Source organism: Mugil cephalus, chromosome 15 (assembly GCF_022458985.1).
Source record: "Mugil cephalus isolate CIBA_MC_2020 chromosome 15, CIBA_Mcephalus_1.1, whole genome shotgun sequence".
Classification (NCBI taxonomy): domain Eukaryota; kingdom Metazoa; phylum Chordata; class Actinopteri; order Mugiliformes; family Mugilidae; genus Mugil; species Mugil cephalus.
Window position 1 is genome coordinate 17,490,729 of NC_061784.1, and position 15,476 is coordinate 17,506,204.

The following is a 15,476-nucleotide window of genomic DNA, read 5'->3' on the forward strand; positions in this document are numbered from 1 at the left end:
TTTCTAATGAACACGCTGCTCAGACTTCGTGTTAACCACATCAAATGGGACGACGCAGCTGCTCGATATGAAACCGCCACAGAAACAGCTCCTGAATAAATTTCTATAAAACACACTCATACAACAGCTGGACGTGTGTGAAATGTGCATTAAAATGTTTTATTTTATTTTGAAAAACCACCTCATGCAAGACAAAACTCAACATTTATGTAGAAAAATGATTGTCTTGATTATTGATATGAATAAGACAACACTGATCAGTTTGACTTACACGCTACATATCGTTAGACTCACAGCATCATATCGGAAAACAAGAAAAAACACAATTATTAGGAAGTGCATTGGTATTTTTATTGATATTGTAACAGTTAAGATTAGGCTACTAATATATATATATACGCACTAGATGAAGTGTGAAAAGTACCAGTTTGTACAGTAAAAAGTCAGATGTATTGGAGTATATATGGGGTATATACATAAAATCGAACAGAAGTCATAGGTTTTTTGGTATAATTACAAGTCCTGCTGTATCAGAGGGGAGGCAGCGGCCGTCTCACCTCCCTCCTCCCAGTAAACTTTTCTCCAAATCAAGAAGCTAAACTCATTTACTCTCTCACTCTTTCCTTCCTGCTGATTTCTATCCATGTGTCCTGGCATTATGTGGCTAAAACATTTAGTGTTAAAAGAAAAAAAAATAATGTTTTGTTACAGCTTCTGATCATTAAAATTAATTAACACTAACGTTATTATGGTTGCTATGGTCACTACGGCACCTGTCGACATGGTCTTAACTTGAAAACGAATATTAAAAGCTACGTCCTAACCACTGTTTGGTGATAATCCCACGTTGGAGACTAAGTACGAGGCTTTAGTGTTTAAGTACAGGGTTGGTTTTTGAGGTTGTCATCAATGTGTTTTTTGTTTATTTTTGAAATTGGTACCTTCATGACATTCTCACACATGTTCAATAGGGCAGGAAACAAACACATAAAGAGCGCGACAGGACCTCTTCACACCTTAACCACTCGTCCAACTGACACGTCGGATGTTTAACAGACTGTTAGAGAATTTGTTTGCGCTTATTTCCTATTCAAACTCATTGGTTTGTTTGTATCGTATAAAAAAACAAAGTCATTTTTTTGTTTGACTGTTTCATTATGAGGTTTTATGGCCAGTATGTACATTATTTGAATTCATTTCATTGTGTTCTCGGTTTAAAAGTCGATACCATGTTCCCAGACCGGTAAACAAGCCGTGAGTTGTTGTTGAGCTACACGATGTTCCTCTCCAGTATCGGCTCCTGGTCCAGGATCCGCTTGAAACCGAATGCGCTCAAGTCAAAAGTCTGAAAGCCGCCGTCCAGGATCAGCTCTGCCACGGCGCAGCCCACGGCGGGCGAGTGCTGGAGGCCGTGGCCGCTGAAGCCGGTGGCGAAGTACATGTTGCTGATGAGGGGGTGCGTGCCGATGATGCAGTTCTGGTCGAAGGTGTTGTAGTCGTAGAAACCGGCCCAGGCGCTCGTCACCTGACAGGAGGAGCGTTGTGGTTAGTATCGTCAGCATCCTCCTCACAGGACTAAATAAATGAATCTATGAATCATGTTTGGACAGAGAACCCACCTTCAGCTTCTCAAAAGCTGGAACTCGATTGGCCAACGCAGGCCAGACCTTCTCCTCAAAGAACTGGTGGTCCACCTCTAGATTACTGACGTCTGGCTCCTCCTCCTGAGATTTCACATAAATTAAATATATATATATATATATGTTTGGTGTAATCTGTTAAAAAATTCTGAGAAACAGCTTTGAAACAAACCTCCTCTGGTGACGCCCCAGCGATGTAGTTCCCTCCTAACCCCTCTCTCCTGAAGTAAACGCCAGAGTAGTCGATCAAGAAGGGAGTGTCCAGACCTGGACCTTCAGGACAGTGGGCGACATAAACATACCTGGAGAAAAAAAATAAAAAATAATAATAATAATAATTGAGAAGAATCGTCTCAATCTCTTGATTTATGGTCGTCTGTGAGTTTAAACTAATCCGAGGTTTCTGTGATGGTTTGTGGCGTCTCTGAGGAACGACTGGGTGGATTTAAAGAGAAGCTGAAGCAGGATTATTTCATCAGAACAGGAAATACAGGGACATGTTTAATATCTGTTTTAGAGTTTCTGTCTGTCTTTGGTTCAAGATGCAAATGCTCTTTGCTTTTAAAGTGTTATATACATGAAATAACGTTAATTACAACTATGCTGTATATTTATTTAGCTGCTGGACAGTTGAAGATATCAAATTTATAAAGACAGAACAGATGCAGTAACCAAACATAATAAATAAAATATTTTCTAACTGGTTTTCAGTTCACTGTTCTCACTTTATTTTTATATTTTCTGTTGCATTTCTCATTTATGTTTCTAATGTACATGACGAAGTGAAGCAGATATACACGTTTAGAGTTTGTTATTTATTTGATTTGTATTCAGTATATAATAAAATGTAGTGTTTATAACAACGAGGTTGGAACAGAGCTGAACCACATCCAGTTCCTTTTAATTCTGCTTCATGATTTTGACCTTTAAGTCTTTTCTTATCTGCATGTCTCCTCAAACTGGCATTAAGGCATTAAAAACTAAACCAGATACTCTAGTCACCTCCTCTTCTTTTTTTTCTTTACTAAGGTCGATGCAGGTCAAGTTAATGAGGAACGGACTATGGGACATATGTTGTACATGTATAATAACACTTAACGGGTAATTGCAGAGATCTGCTAAGTAGCAAAATAATAATAAAAAAAGGACATGTAAAGTAACATGGACCAAGTGTAACTGCATACGTTGTACATCTCCTCTGTGTTTGTTGTGTTTATGTCTATATGTCAACAGACATAAACTTGAAGTGGGATTTTGGAATTTGTGTTACTTGTGTATTGGTGTCGAGCACATTTTGATGCGTTACTGCCACCTGGTGGATCAGACTAACGCCACTTTGACGTGAACAAGAGGTCAAAACAGAAACCTTTAAATTGAATTTAATGATTTAATAATAGTATGTAAAAGTCTCGTTGTCTTTAATTCTTTAATAAAGTCAGTTCGATGACTCTGAATTATAATTAGTGCTGTTAAATAAAGTGGTATAATTGTATAAGTGTTAATTCACATCGTAGATGGTAATAAAAAACATTTTCAGAGATTAATTTAAGGTTAAACACACTCTGGGAGCATATATGGAGAGTTAATTACATTAAACGGAGCCACATTAGCAGCTTTATTAGGTTTTTAACCGGAGGTAGAAGCTTCACACATGTGCAGGATATTTGGAAATATTTACAGTTTTGTAATTAGGGATTTACAGGCGCGAGGAAGTGGAAAAAGAAACTTTCTGAATGACAATAAATTCTACCTTAATGGAAATGTTTGTTGTTTGTTGTGTTTTTTTTTAAAAAAAAAAAGCCAAAAGCTTGTGGAAGGAAAACACCATCAATAACAGTTTTTTTTATGCTAAAAGCTTAAAGAAAAACAACCAATTAAATGTTCTTACAGCAGCGTACATTCACAAGCTTCCCATTCTGAGCCGAACACAATCACGCCGTCTTCTACATTATCCAGTAAAAGATGTGAAGCAGCAGGGAAATGTCTCTCCAGACGGTGAGAGCTGACAGTCGTCACTTCACACTGAATAAAAGCTGTCAGGGCGCCAGTGAACTGCACCGTTTGAGGCCGTCCGGAGAAAACTCCCACGGCGGCTCGGGGCCTGAAAACGCGCCACTCGAGTCGGCGGGCCTCCTACCTTTTCCGGGGCTCGACGGGCAGCGGCACCCCGGCGATGGAGTCTTTGGGGCCGGAGCCAATTCCCAGCATCTCGGTCAGTTTACCAGAAAAGGCTCCTGCTGCGTTCACCACAACGGCGCATTCCACCGGCTGGTACTCCAGGCTGTTCGGCATCTGCACCTGCTCGACACAAGCGTTCCCATCATGCAGCTCACAGCGGAATAACACTTTTTTTTTTTTTTTTTTTAATATACATTTTATATAACTGCATCTTTACGCCGTTGGTGTATGTCCACATGAACGGACCAAAAGGTTCCCAGCAGAACACTGAATTATCGCAAAATGGTCAACGTTATTTACTTCTAAGTGCAGGACGACTTGTGGCTTCTAGAGTTTCATAAAGTAGAATCTCCTCTCCAAGATTTTTCACAAAGCTTATAGTTAGGGCTGGACTTAACCATCCCTCTTGCTCTGGAGGTTTCAGGACGATTTTTGAGACAATCTGTATTGTTATTGACGCCTTATAATTAAAATTCTCCTGTCAGTGGTCATATTGTTGTGGCTGATTGGTCTGCGAACCAACATCAATCCACTGTTGAGCCTGTTTGCACTCACTACTGTTACTTACTTTGACAGATTTTATTCTCTTCACAGGCTCCAGGTCTCCATCAGCCGTCATCATATACTTTTTTGAACAAGTAAAATCTGTAGAAGATAGAAAAACGCATTAATACCAATTTTATATTAATGTACACTATAATGATAATGAAGAGTCGTGCTCTAAATCCATTTGTATAAATTAACAGAGAGAAACCTGCAGATTGAACTGTGTTTTAACTTGAATTATATTGTGTTGTACCGACACACGTTTCTATTATTTAAACAATCTCAATGTAATTAGTGGATTAACCGCTCATAAGGAAAGTAAGCAGAAGTAACAATCCTTCACTTTTATCACATTTCTTACAATTCAAATTGAATTCAGACAAGTATTGTTTTTAACTGCAAGCATTTTCTGTAAATCTTCTGTCTTTTAATTTTAACCAAGATTGCTTTTATTCCTTAAGTTTATTTTTGTCCCTTTATCTCAATCCTCTTTTTTTATATATATATATTAGATAATAATTGGCCACAATAGACATTAAGTACTTATATGCTAACTAAATATTTTCATTCAGTTTCAGTTTGTTGTAGTTTCTTGTATGTTTGTTTGTTTTTGTGTGTGTGTGTGTTTGTCAGGAGGCCGTAACACACCTGTGACTTCTCCACAGCACTGAATGACTCCCAGAGACAGAGCTTTCCTCTTGAAGGCGTTCAGCAGAGTCCAGGGGTCAAACCAGCCCTCATTCTCCAGCCCTGGTAATGACAGAACACCCACACAACCATGAAGCTGAGACTTGTTGAATATTGTGAATATTTACTTTTCCAGAACTGTAAACTTCTGTCTGACTGTTCACGAAATGTGTGAACTTTGCTTTTGAAAATGAGCCTTTTTTTCACTAAATGATCGACCAATTCAGGGACGATTCCAGGCTCAGAGCGTTGGGGCTGTTTTAATGTCAAACTACTGTGTCACAAAGCTATGATTTGGTTTAAAACAGAAAGAAAGAAAGAAAGAAAAGAAACCACAACCACACCTACCACATTTAAATGAGGAGATGAGGTAGGAACAATAAGTGCAAAACAAACCTAAAGATATGTAGGTCAATAAAAACAGGCATCCTGCCTAAAGCCCTATTGGCACGGGATTAGTTTGACCTGAGGACGTCCTGTGATTCAGATATTACCTCCTTACGTCTGTGTTTCATGTGGCACATTCACACGGGATAAACAAACTCTGCGTTTTACTCAAATTCACGTTCCGTTGTTACGGCTCTGCTACTTCCCATCTCACTCCACTGCATGTGAGAGACAGTTTTAATTACATTGCAAATTATAGTGGATAATGAAATATTATTTTTGATACTATTTATCCCGGGGAATAAATTACCAACGACCTCTCAGTACTTAAATACTTAAACACTTTCGCAGATGAACACATTAATAGTTGATTTAATGATTTCATCCGTCTAAACGGGCAAATAGTTCAGCGACATCTCCACTCTGCTCCCTAACATCTGTCCAAACTTTGAACTCAAACACATCCTTCATAATTTTTAAGTGACTAGAGGCAGAAAAAAGCCGCAAATCAAACAAAAGTCGAAAAAGTAAATAAAAAAATAAAAAATAGAGATGTTTTCGCACTGGATTAGTTTTATCAGAGGAGCTCTGTGTTACAAGAATTATGGTAGGTAATGTGCGTCGTCATTTTTACTTTACAAATCACAGTTATGGACGATTCCAATAAAACTAAGATCACAGACGAACTCCGTGATTATTAGAAATTACTGGAGGTCTCAAGATAAAAACTAGTCCCTTTAGAATAAGGCTAAAGAGACAACATCATTCCACCCTTCGTCTCTCCAAAATTGCTTAAACCACATACTTTCTACTACTAGTGTGGATTTTTTTTTATTTGTCATCTTATTATAGACAAACTTTTAAATAAACATTCTTATTTTCAGGGGCGCTGGGACACAGCTATGGACCTATTATTAAAGAAACTAACTTTCAGATGTAGTTTAAGGTAAATTGGCTACCTTAAACTACATCTTGTAGTTTTGTCTAGATGTGACTGGGTGGGCGTCAGATCTACGCTTTTAATTTTTTCTTATTTTCTTCCTTTATTAAAGTGTTTCCGCCGACCACAGCTGCAGTTTGCATGCGCATCTGCACTACAAACAATAAGAGGAGACAACTTAACGTTGACGTAACGTAACGTAATGTTAATTAGATATTTAACTCGACATGGAAGCAGCTTACAGTTTGCAGAAAATTTAGAGAGATTAGATGTTCCAAAGGATCCTAATAACTGATGGATATGTTGTTGGCTTGTAGCAAACATCAGGTTTATGGTTTATTTGCGCTCACCGTACGAAGCGAGCGCCACGCCATCTGTGTTTATCCAAGGAAACTTCTCCTTCAGTCGCTTCGGAGAGAGAAGAGAAACTTTCGCTCCAGCGTGCCTGGAATCACAGAGTTACACACCTGAGTGGGTCAATGGATTTCTGTGTTCAAGAGGAGGAGTGAGGTTTATCTGAATGGACACAGACACCTCTGGATGTTGTAGTTCTCCTCCATGATGTGAGCCACCGCCTCGTTAGCCAGGAAGAGGTATCCTGAGTGGTTGAACTGCAGGTCGATCGGGTCCTCGTTCAAGACGCCGAGTTGGACCTGACAGGGCACCGAGGTTTAATTCATTAAATGACACACAACGAAACGACGCGGCACTTTGACAAACACGAAACCAACAGTGAACCTTTCGATTAAAAGGTCGACTGCTGTTGGCCTGGTTAGATAAGAAGAGAAGAAGAGCCAAGAAATAACTCAAACATTCAGTAATTCAAGGCAAACAAGGTTTCTGTTCTTCACTTCTTATGCTAAGCTAACCAGCTGTTAGCTTCAGCAGGGCCACAAAGCTTCTTCCTACTCCTTTTCCAACGTGTCAGATAAAAATGGTTAAAATGTTGTTTCATTCATTCATTCATTCATATGTATGTATGCGTGTTTGTGTATATATATATATATATATATATTTTCTCTTTTCATATTATTATTTTTTTATTTTTGTGTTTTGCTTTTGTATTATTTTTAATTTAATTTTCAGTTTTTCTTTCTCTCTTTCTTTATTTTCTGTGGGGGCAACAATGGGTGGAGGGGGGGAGACAAAAAACACAAAAAAGGGAGAAAAATGCACCACTTGTGCACTGTAAAATAAGTCAATTTTTAAACCAAAGTGGAATAAAAAATAAATGATAAAAAATAAAGAAGAATTAATCTGCTCTACGCTTCTATATGTAGAAAGCTGTCATTTCGCATTTGCCTCCCTCCCTTTATGTCCCTCGTCTCGTTGCTGCCACGACATAATTTAACACTTGGAGGACCAAAGTTCATTCTTGTGTTTTAACTACAATAACTGCACAAACTCAGTGAGTGTAGATTAACTGATGCTACCTTATTCTCAGTACAGGAGCGACAAATAGTGAGTTTTAGTGTGAGTTTAGTTTAGTTTTTCCTAATTATATAGAATATGGGCATAAGAATTTTTTATTTTTATTAGTGATCTATAATATTGAAACCTAATCTGATATACAGGGTGTTTCTGGTCGCACATGAACGCAGCATCCTTTAATGATCTAAAGGATCGTCACTCATTGCCAGTGTGCAGTGATGTGAGACACAGAAGCACCAGCCCGTGTGACCTTACGTTGATGTTCCTCAGGAACTCTGCCGAGGCCAGGGAGAGCTGGATGTTCTCAAGGAGGGAGAACTGCTGTCGGATCCCCCCGGCAGAAAGCACCGTGGAGGCCTGGGAGTACTGGAGATGAACGTAATTAATAACCACGTAGTCAGGAGGAGACATTCTGCTTCGCTTTAATTGTGTCAATTACCGTCGGGTCCTTCTCCACGACAAGGACTCGGTGCCCCTCTCGCATCCCGTCCCTCTGTTTCAGCCAGTAGGCGATGGACCAGCCCACCACCCCGCCTCCGACGATCACGATGTCCACCCTCTCAGGAGGAAGGTTGGGGTTGACCTGCAAAGGAGTCCAGCTGCTCCCCGGCAGAGCGTCCACCATCTTCTTCCTCGCGGCCGCCAGCTGGGCCTCCAGGTCTGAGCGACGTAAAAAATCACACGTTAGTGCAACTTAAAACTTGGAGAAAGAAACTTTAACCTCCACGTAAGGTTACTCGCATACAGCGGTGTGGAAAAAAGTGTTGGCCCTCCCTTCCTGCTTTTTTTCTGTACGTTTGTCACACTTAAATGTTTCAGGTCGTCAAACAAATTTAAATATTAGTCAGAGATAACACAGGTAAACACAAAATGCAGTTTTTAAATTTAGGGTTTTGAAGTCCACATCAAAAAAATAAAAACAACATTTTTTAACACTAATATAATGTTCGGACCTATATAGGAGGTATAACACAAATTATGGCATTTGTCTTAAATTTGTCTTTAAATATGCATTTAAATTCAGTGACTCACAAATAGAATAGAAGGAAACAAAGGTAAAAGTTTTTTGTAGATATCTTTAAGTGACACTGTCAGGAGTAAAAACATATAAGACTCTAGACAGACAGACAGACAGACAGACAGACAGACAGACAGACAGACAGACAGACAGACAGATAGATAGATAGATAGATAGATAGATAGATAGATAGATAGATAGATAGATAGATAGATTTTTATCTTTCAGGTCAATCAAGGTCGTCTAACAGAGAATAAAAACATATGAAAACAACAAACAAAAACAACAAACAGTGGACAGGGAGGGTAATGCAGAGCAAGAAGCTGGGTCCAGGTATAATAGATAGATAGAATATAACATAATAATAGCATAAAATACTATTGCTACTAATAATAAAACTATAGATACGACCTTTCTTATGAACAACATATCAACGAATCAGACCCTAATGGCCTACGTCATTTTCTCAGGTTTTTCAGAAAACACACACAAAAAGAAGAGAACCAGATATGATATTTATTATTAAAATTTATCATTTTGTCAAAACAATGAGAATTATTTTTAGGAAGATGTGACACCGTGTGACTTCCTGAACTGTCCCCACCTTTGAAGAAGTCATTCTGGGCTGGTCTGCCTGTGCTGAAGCTCCGACACAACGTCAGAGACCCGTCCACTGTCCACGTGTGTCGGTGTGTGTCCCGTGCGGAGGGGACGACTCCACGAAGCGCCCGCAGCTTCGCGTGCACCCGCCGCCACGCAGACATGGCTGAGAGCTGACGGAGCTAGTTAGCTTAGCTTAGCTTAGCTTAATTTATGTATGTGGACAAGTTAGCATCCTGTAAATCAAAAACAAAAGCATATACTTTCATATTTCCTCTTCAGATACGTGCAGGAGTGTCTGTAATCTGAGGTCATTGCAGCTGCCGTCAAACAAACAGGCGGCACATCCGGTTAAATGATGTTTCCCTTTGAAATAAAACCACAAATATTCAACCCCGCGTGTATTGACAGGCACGAACATGGAGTATGATTCTGGATTTTTTAGCTTTTATTTAATGTTAGGCTGTATTTTCTCCCTGTATATGAATATATGTTTAATAACTATATTTATATTTATGCTGCACAGTGAGCGCCTGTTTGTTAACAATATGATTTTCTCGACTCAAGAGCCACAAATAGTGACGTCAAAAAGTTTTTGAATCTGTATTTTTAAATTTTGTTTTGTCCAAAACTTAAACAGAAAAAAGTGGTAAAAGAGAAGAGAAACATTTGGGCACTCTGCCAGAAATTAATTTTATTCGCTTTTGTCTTATTTCCTAGTTTTAGGAGAGAGAGGCTGCTATTTTTTAATTTAGTTTAATATTTTGGGGATTTTGTTAGTCAGGACAACAACACAGTAAAAGTACAATATCCACGAGTAATTTAATAAATATATAACTCACGATGGAAAAAAGTTCAGGATTTTGTAATTTTATTCAAAGTCAAGTGCGCTGCGACAATGAACTCACAAATCTTAATTTTTACAATCCTATATGCGGTACATTCTGTACGTGCGCGTAACTCATAATTGTTGCATTTGAAACAAATATTTTAATTGTAAATTGACGTCTCATTTTATTTTGAAAACTGCACAGGAAACTGTAGTTGCACAGCAACAGAAAGGAAGAGGTTAAAATCAGAGGCAGTGGCTGTCACGTGACTGAAGGGAACCAATCAGAGAGGAGGGCAGCCTATAAGTAGGACAGCTCCAAAACTTGTTTTTCCATTTGTTTTAGTGCAAAGAAGAGCAAGAGAATCAGGAGAATGTGTGTCCAACGCCTGTGCTGTGTAGACTATCCACTGTCTACCCTCTTACATTTTTTTTTAAACCTTCGTTACAGTTGGTCAGTGAAATTTGTCAGGTATGATAAGTGGGTAATACAATAAAACTTACTAATGCTCTCACACATATTTTTAAACAGGAACAAAACAGACAAAGAATAAGACCTGAAGCAATGATTTTGAACTTGTAATAGACCTTTGTCAGTACCTTCTCATAGACAAAACTATGTTTAATTTTTATTACTAGCTCATGGAACCTCATGCCTGGTCAAACTGATACATAAGATGGGCTCTGTGGTAGGGTCAGAGCTGGAGTCCAGAGTTTCAACAACCAATTAACTTCATTTCATAAAAAAAGGGGCAAATAGTGACAAATGACACCTAGAGATGAGCCTGCTAGGTTGCTTTTTTCTCACTAAACGCTAGTCACCAAATGTAAATTAGCACACTGTTTGAGCACCCAGACTAAAAATAAAACCTAACGCTAATTGTTTTCTCCGTTAATATATGATTAATGTTATCACATACAATAAAAAAAAAATAACTTATTGTATTAAATAATGCAAATGTATGTATAGAATAGAATAATAGAATTTATCATTATTAACTTCACTGTTAGCATCTTTTTAATAATATGATAGTGATTGCTGCATTGTACTTTTTGTATAAATATCAGTTCTTGTATCTTTTTTATTTGATTGTGAGGAGTACCCCAGAATCTTTCCTAGAGCCATACAGTACATTACTCCTAAAAGTTTGAATTTTGGGGGCATTATTATTTGTGGGACAAATAATCTTACATTTTTGAAAACGATTCCGGAAGTGGGATTTTATTACGCGCATGTGTTTTACTTTGGAGGCGAGGCCGGAAGTGCGTGTGCGTCTTATTGCGTCACTCTTGACGTACTTTATGTTTTCTGTTCCCCGGGGCCACAGTGTTTTCAACGGGACTCAACTACTTACTCACTGGACTTGCTATGGCCGCTTGACCCGGGCTGAGATATATATAAATTCCTCCGACATTGCACAAACTTTTCCAGATATAACTTTTCCTCTTTTGGTGTAGATTTTATGTCAAGAAACGAGGATGCAACCCCCACCGAGAAAGGTGAGTTTTAGCCTCCTGAGCTAACGTTACTTCGACGAACTGGTGCATATTTAATGGTTGGAAATTTACGCTTTGTTGCCTGTCGTCTGCTTTTAAACGATGCGCTTCTCATTTTATCCTGCAAATGTCTCATTACTTTTTCTTTTACTTGTTCCGTTACTCTTGTCCCGTCTCTGAAGAGCACCAATAGAAGAAAAAACATTTTAAAAAGAAGTCCCGTGCGCCCCAGTTTTTTCTTTTAGGGGGAATAGTCCGTTCATGTGCCCCGTCCTCTCTGTTTCTCCAAATGGAGCCTCGGTTCCTGCTGTAAATATTCAAATGTGACAATATAAATAGACCTGTACGTCAACAAAGTGCGTACGTCCGTCAATCGGCTTCTATTACTTGAAGAAATACCGTTACATAGGTGTTGTGTTACGTCCCTTAAGTTCAAGTAAATATCACTTGGCTCCGCTGGCCCTGAGGGAAAAGTTCAGATTTTATCCAAATTAAACAGGATCTGAGATTTGTTTTCTGCGCCGATTTAAAAAGTAGCTCTAACCACACCAGAAAAGCTTTAAATTAAACCACGGATTATGATAAAAATTATATTTGCAACCTCGGGACATTAAGTTGACAGATTTTAAAGAGTAGTTTGGTTGCTTTTTTTTCTCTCTCCCTGTGGGGTAACAAGAAAAAAAAAATAACTGCTAAATATAACATTTATGGAATAAAATTACCTACTAGGCTAAACATATACATAAGATTTAGGTGTTTTATTGGATAAATAGAAATAAAAAATGTACTCTGAACAAAGTTTTTCTGTGCGGAAAAAAAGTTCATGTGGGATCATATTTCAATAACATGGCTCAGCAGCAGCAGAGCAGCCATCTCTGTCCCAAACCGTTTTGTAACCATAATGCTGTAAGTTTTGTTTATTTTTTTGTCCAATATCAGAAGCTATGCGGACTGTGGAAAGATCCTTATTTGTCATACGTTACTGTTTTTGCTCATGTCACTTCTCATGTGAAGTGTAAAGCAAAACTATAAACGATTAGCAGCTGAGTTATAACAAGCACCAAGGTTATATCTATAAATGGAAACAGCAGCTATCAAGTTAATGAACATATCAGGTATTTTACATTAGTTTTTTTGTGTTTTTGTCTATTTAAATGATCTTCGAGCGCTTTTTATCTGCTGCTATTAGTTAAGCCATGAGTTGTGGACTCTAATCTGAGGAATAAGGAAGAAAGAAAACTATTTGTTGACAACGTTACCTGTTGCATACTGACTTAACTTTATATTATGACAAAATGCATGTTTAATTAAACAGAAGAAAAGCAACCCGATAGTTTATTGTTTGCACTTGTGTTATTTTCTGTAATGCAAATAGCAAAAAATTGGAGTGAGTGTTCAATGCACCAGTCTGATAAAACTAATCTCTGCTCTCCTGATCCCATAGAAACCAGTTTGGATTTGGATTTGAGACGCAAATCATTTTTTTGCTATCTATTCCTGTATAAAGGTTGCGCGTCTTATCTACACTACAATCCAAATCTAAATACAGTTCACTATCAGATCAAATAAAAATAGGATTCCCAGACTAATCATAAAACCTGACGCTCAATTAATCAGTGACTATTGTTGTTTACATAATGTATGTTATATACAACAAAGAGGAAAATAAACTTCGCGTACGTTAAGTGGAGAATATTTTGTACCTTTAATTAATATTAAAAACAGTCCCAGTCATTAGTTATGAGTCATGGCCGCCGGGTTTTATTTCACAGATGATTTTAAGCCCTCCAGAGACCAGCTCTCACCTGGCCACAGCGACTGATGGATAACGACCGAGCTCATTTTCACTAATGCCAATTATGAGCTCTGCCAAGTCAACGCTTCTCTCTAGAGCTTTTTTTTTTTTGTTGTTGTTGTTGTTGTTCTCATGAGAAATGCTTCTCAGCTGAACAAAGCCGTAAGTTACGTTTCTAAGAAGCCGTTGTTTTCGTTTCCCCCCGTCAGGTCCGGGTCACCCAGGAGCTGAAACACACTCACGCCGAGCAGATGAGCAGATTACAGATCAAACACCAGACAGAGTGTGACCTGCTGGAGGACCTGAGGTGAGCAAACAGAGGTCAAGCCGCAAGCGAGTCGGGCGGCCGATGATGCCACGTCCATAAAAAAACACAACCAACGTCTCCTAATGCCTCCTGGAAATAGACCGTGCCTCGATTTCTTGGTCTGTTTCTGCAGTAACGACGCACAAACGCCCACCAGCGATACAGGCTAAATGACCTTTCTTTGGGTCGCACCGGTACCAAATGAACACCTGTTTACACGTCTGCCTTGACTCCAGCTGCCTTGGAGCAAATTAAATTTATGAGGGAGATGGCCTGGGGGGGAAAAAAAAAGCCTGATCTCACATTTTGTGTTTGTTCAAAACGCAAAGAGACTACAATAGGTGAATCCACAGGAGTGCGTCCAGATGTGCCAATGACAGTGAGCCAGCTGTTGGTGGATATGAGGCAGCTCAAGGTGTCTCTGTCTTTGACTGGTGTCTGTTTGGTTGGTTGATACATAGGGAGGAAGTTTCTAATCCAGATAGTCCGAGTAATCTTTCACTCAGTGAAATTATGTTTGGTTTTTAGTTCAGATTGTGTAACCAGATGTTACATGTAAATTAGCGAGCGTCAGAGGTGCTTGTGGGTACGTTTGGGCAGAGCTGAGCTAAACATTTCCTCCTGTTTCCAGTCTTTGTCCTCGGACTAAGTTAGTGGACCGCTTTCCTTTCATTTAGAGCTGCAAACAATATATAATGCAACACTTTATGGAGCAGCCAGAGTGCTCCTCTATAAATAACAACCCACTCAAAAAGTGCAAATGCCTGGTCGTTGGATTTAATACAACCGCAGTTTAGTAAATGTAATGTCTACTGTTATAAGCCTTTATCTAATTCTGTTGTTTCCGATGTTTTCTGCCAACTAAACCCAAACATCAGAGTGGGTTTGTCTTTCACTTGCCAAGTAAACAGTGACACGCACTCGACTGTGGCAGTGCTCAGATGTGTAGGCATTTTAGAGGTTGAAAAGCCAAAGGTTGCGGGCTGTGTTGTGAGCCTCAGTGTTGCGTTGAGTTGACAGCCTACTGGCTCCCCACTTCCTGTCTTGTGGTTGGTGGCGGAGCTTTGGACCTCCAAAACAGCTGGAAGTTAAGGTCACGGAGAGCTGCCAGATGTTCTGACTGCCCCGAATTGTTCGCCGTGGGAGGCTCAGTAACTTTACTCCTCCAGAGACGATCCAGAAACTTCACCGGTAAAGAACGGGGGGGGAGGAGGGGGTAAGGGCCGCTCCCCAGGTCACGAACAAGAAATGATTCAGCAAACTGGAAATTGCATCTGGCTGTCAGCGAGAGCTCTGTTTGGGGGGGGGGGAATGACAGGAAGTGAGAGCGAGGCTTTTGTGGAAGAGAGGGAGCCTTGGAAATGCCGAGGAGAGGAAGGGAGAGAAGCTCCCAGGAAGTTCGCCAGATTGTTTAAAGTCGGGGTGGAGCACAGCGGCCAAGTCTCGACATGTTTAATGACTTAATGATGATTTTGCTTCAGTCACGTTTTTCCCAGGGCACTGACCTCTCTTCTTTTCTTAGACTTTGCATAAACTTCAGTTGTCATTAGCTTCCTGTTATTGTAAATAAATCCGCCGTACCTCACGCTTCTCGGCAAATTAGATGATTTGTTTATGCATT

At 39.3% G+C, this 15,476-nt stretch overlaps 2 protein-coding genes across 2 annotated transcripts in view; one reads left to right on the forward strand and one right to left on the reverse strand.

Annotated features, from left to right (window-relative positions):
• Positions 1 to 329: 329 nt before the first annotated feature.
• Positions 330 to 9,746, reverse strand: foxred1 (FAD-dependent oxidoreductase domain containing 1). The gene is made up of 11 exons (XM_047607380.1): positions 9,432 to 9,746; positions 8,249 to 8,469; positions 8,065 to 8,175; positions 6,913 to 7,031; positions 6,729 to 6,823; positions 5,013 to 5,114; positions 4,387 to 4,463; positions 3,778 to 3,938; positions 1,813 to 1,942; positions 1,620 to 1,724; positions 330 to 1,525 (listed from the first exon to the last, which is right to left on the reverse strand). Exons 1-11 carry the CDS (start codon positions 9,589 to 9,591, stop codon positions 1,271 to 1,273), a joined length of 1,536 nt encoding a protein of 511 aa, XP_047463336.1. The 5' UTR covers positions 9,592 to 9,746; the 3' UTR covers positions 330 to 1,270.
• Positions 9,747 to 11,554: 1,808 nt separating this feature from the next.
• Positions 11,555 to 15,476, forward strand: part of LOC125021199 (F-BAR and double SH3 domains protein 2-like) — a 33,604-nt gene continuing 29,682 nt past the window's right edge. The window contains exons 1-2 of the mRNA XM_047607157.1: positions 11,555 to 11,756; positions 13,758 to 13,855. Coding sequence (XP_047463113.1) covers positions 11,736 to 11,756; positions 13,758 to 13,855 — 119 coding nt within the window. The 5' untranslated portion in view covers positions 11,555 to 11,735. The remainder of the gene's footprint in view (positions 11,757 to 13,757; positions 13,856 to 15,476) is intronic.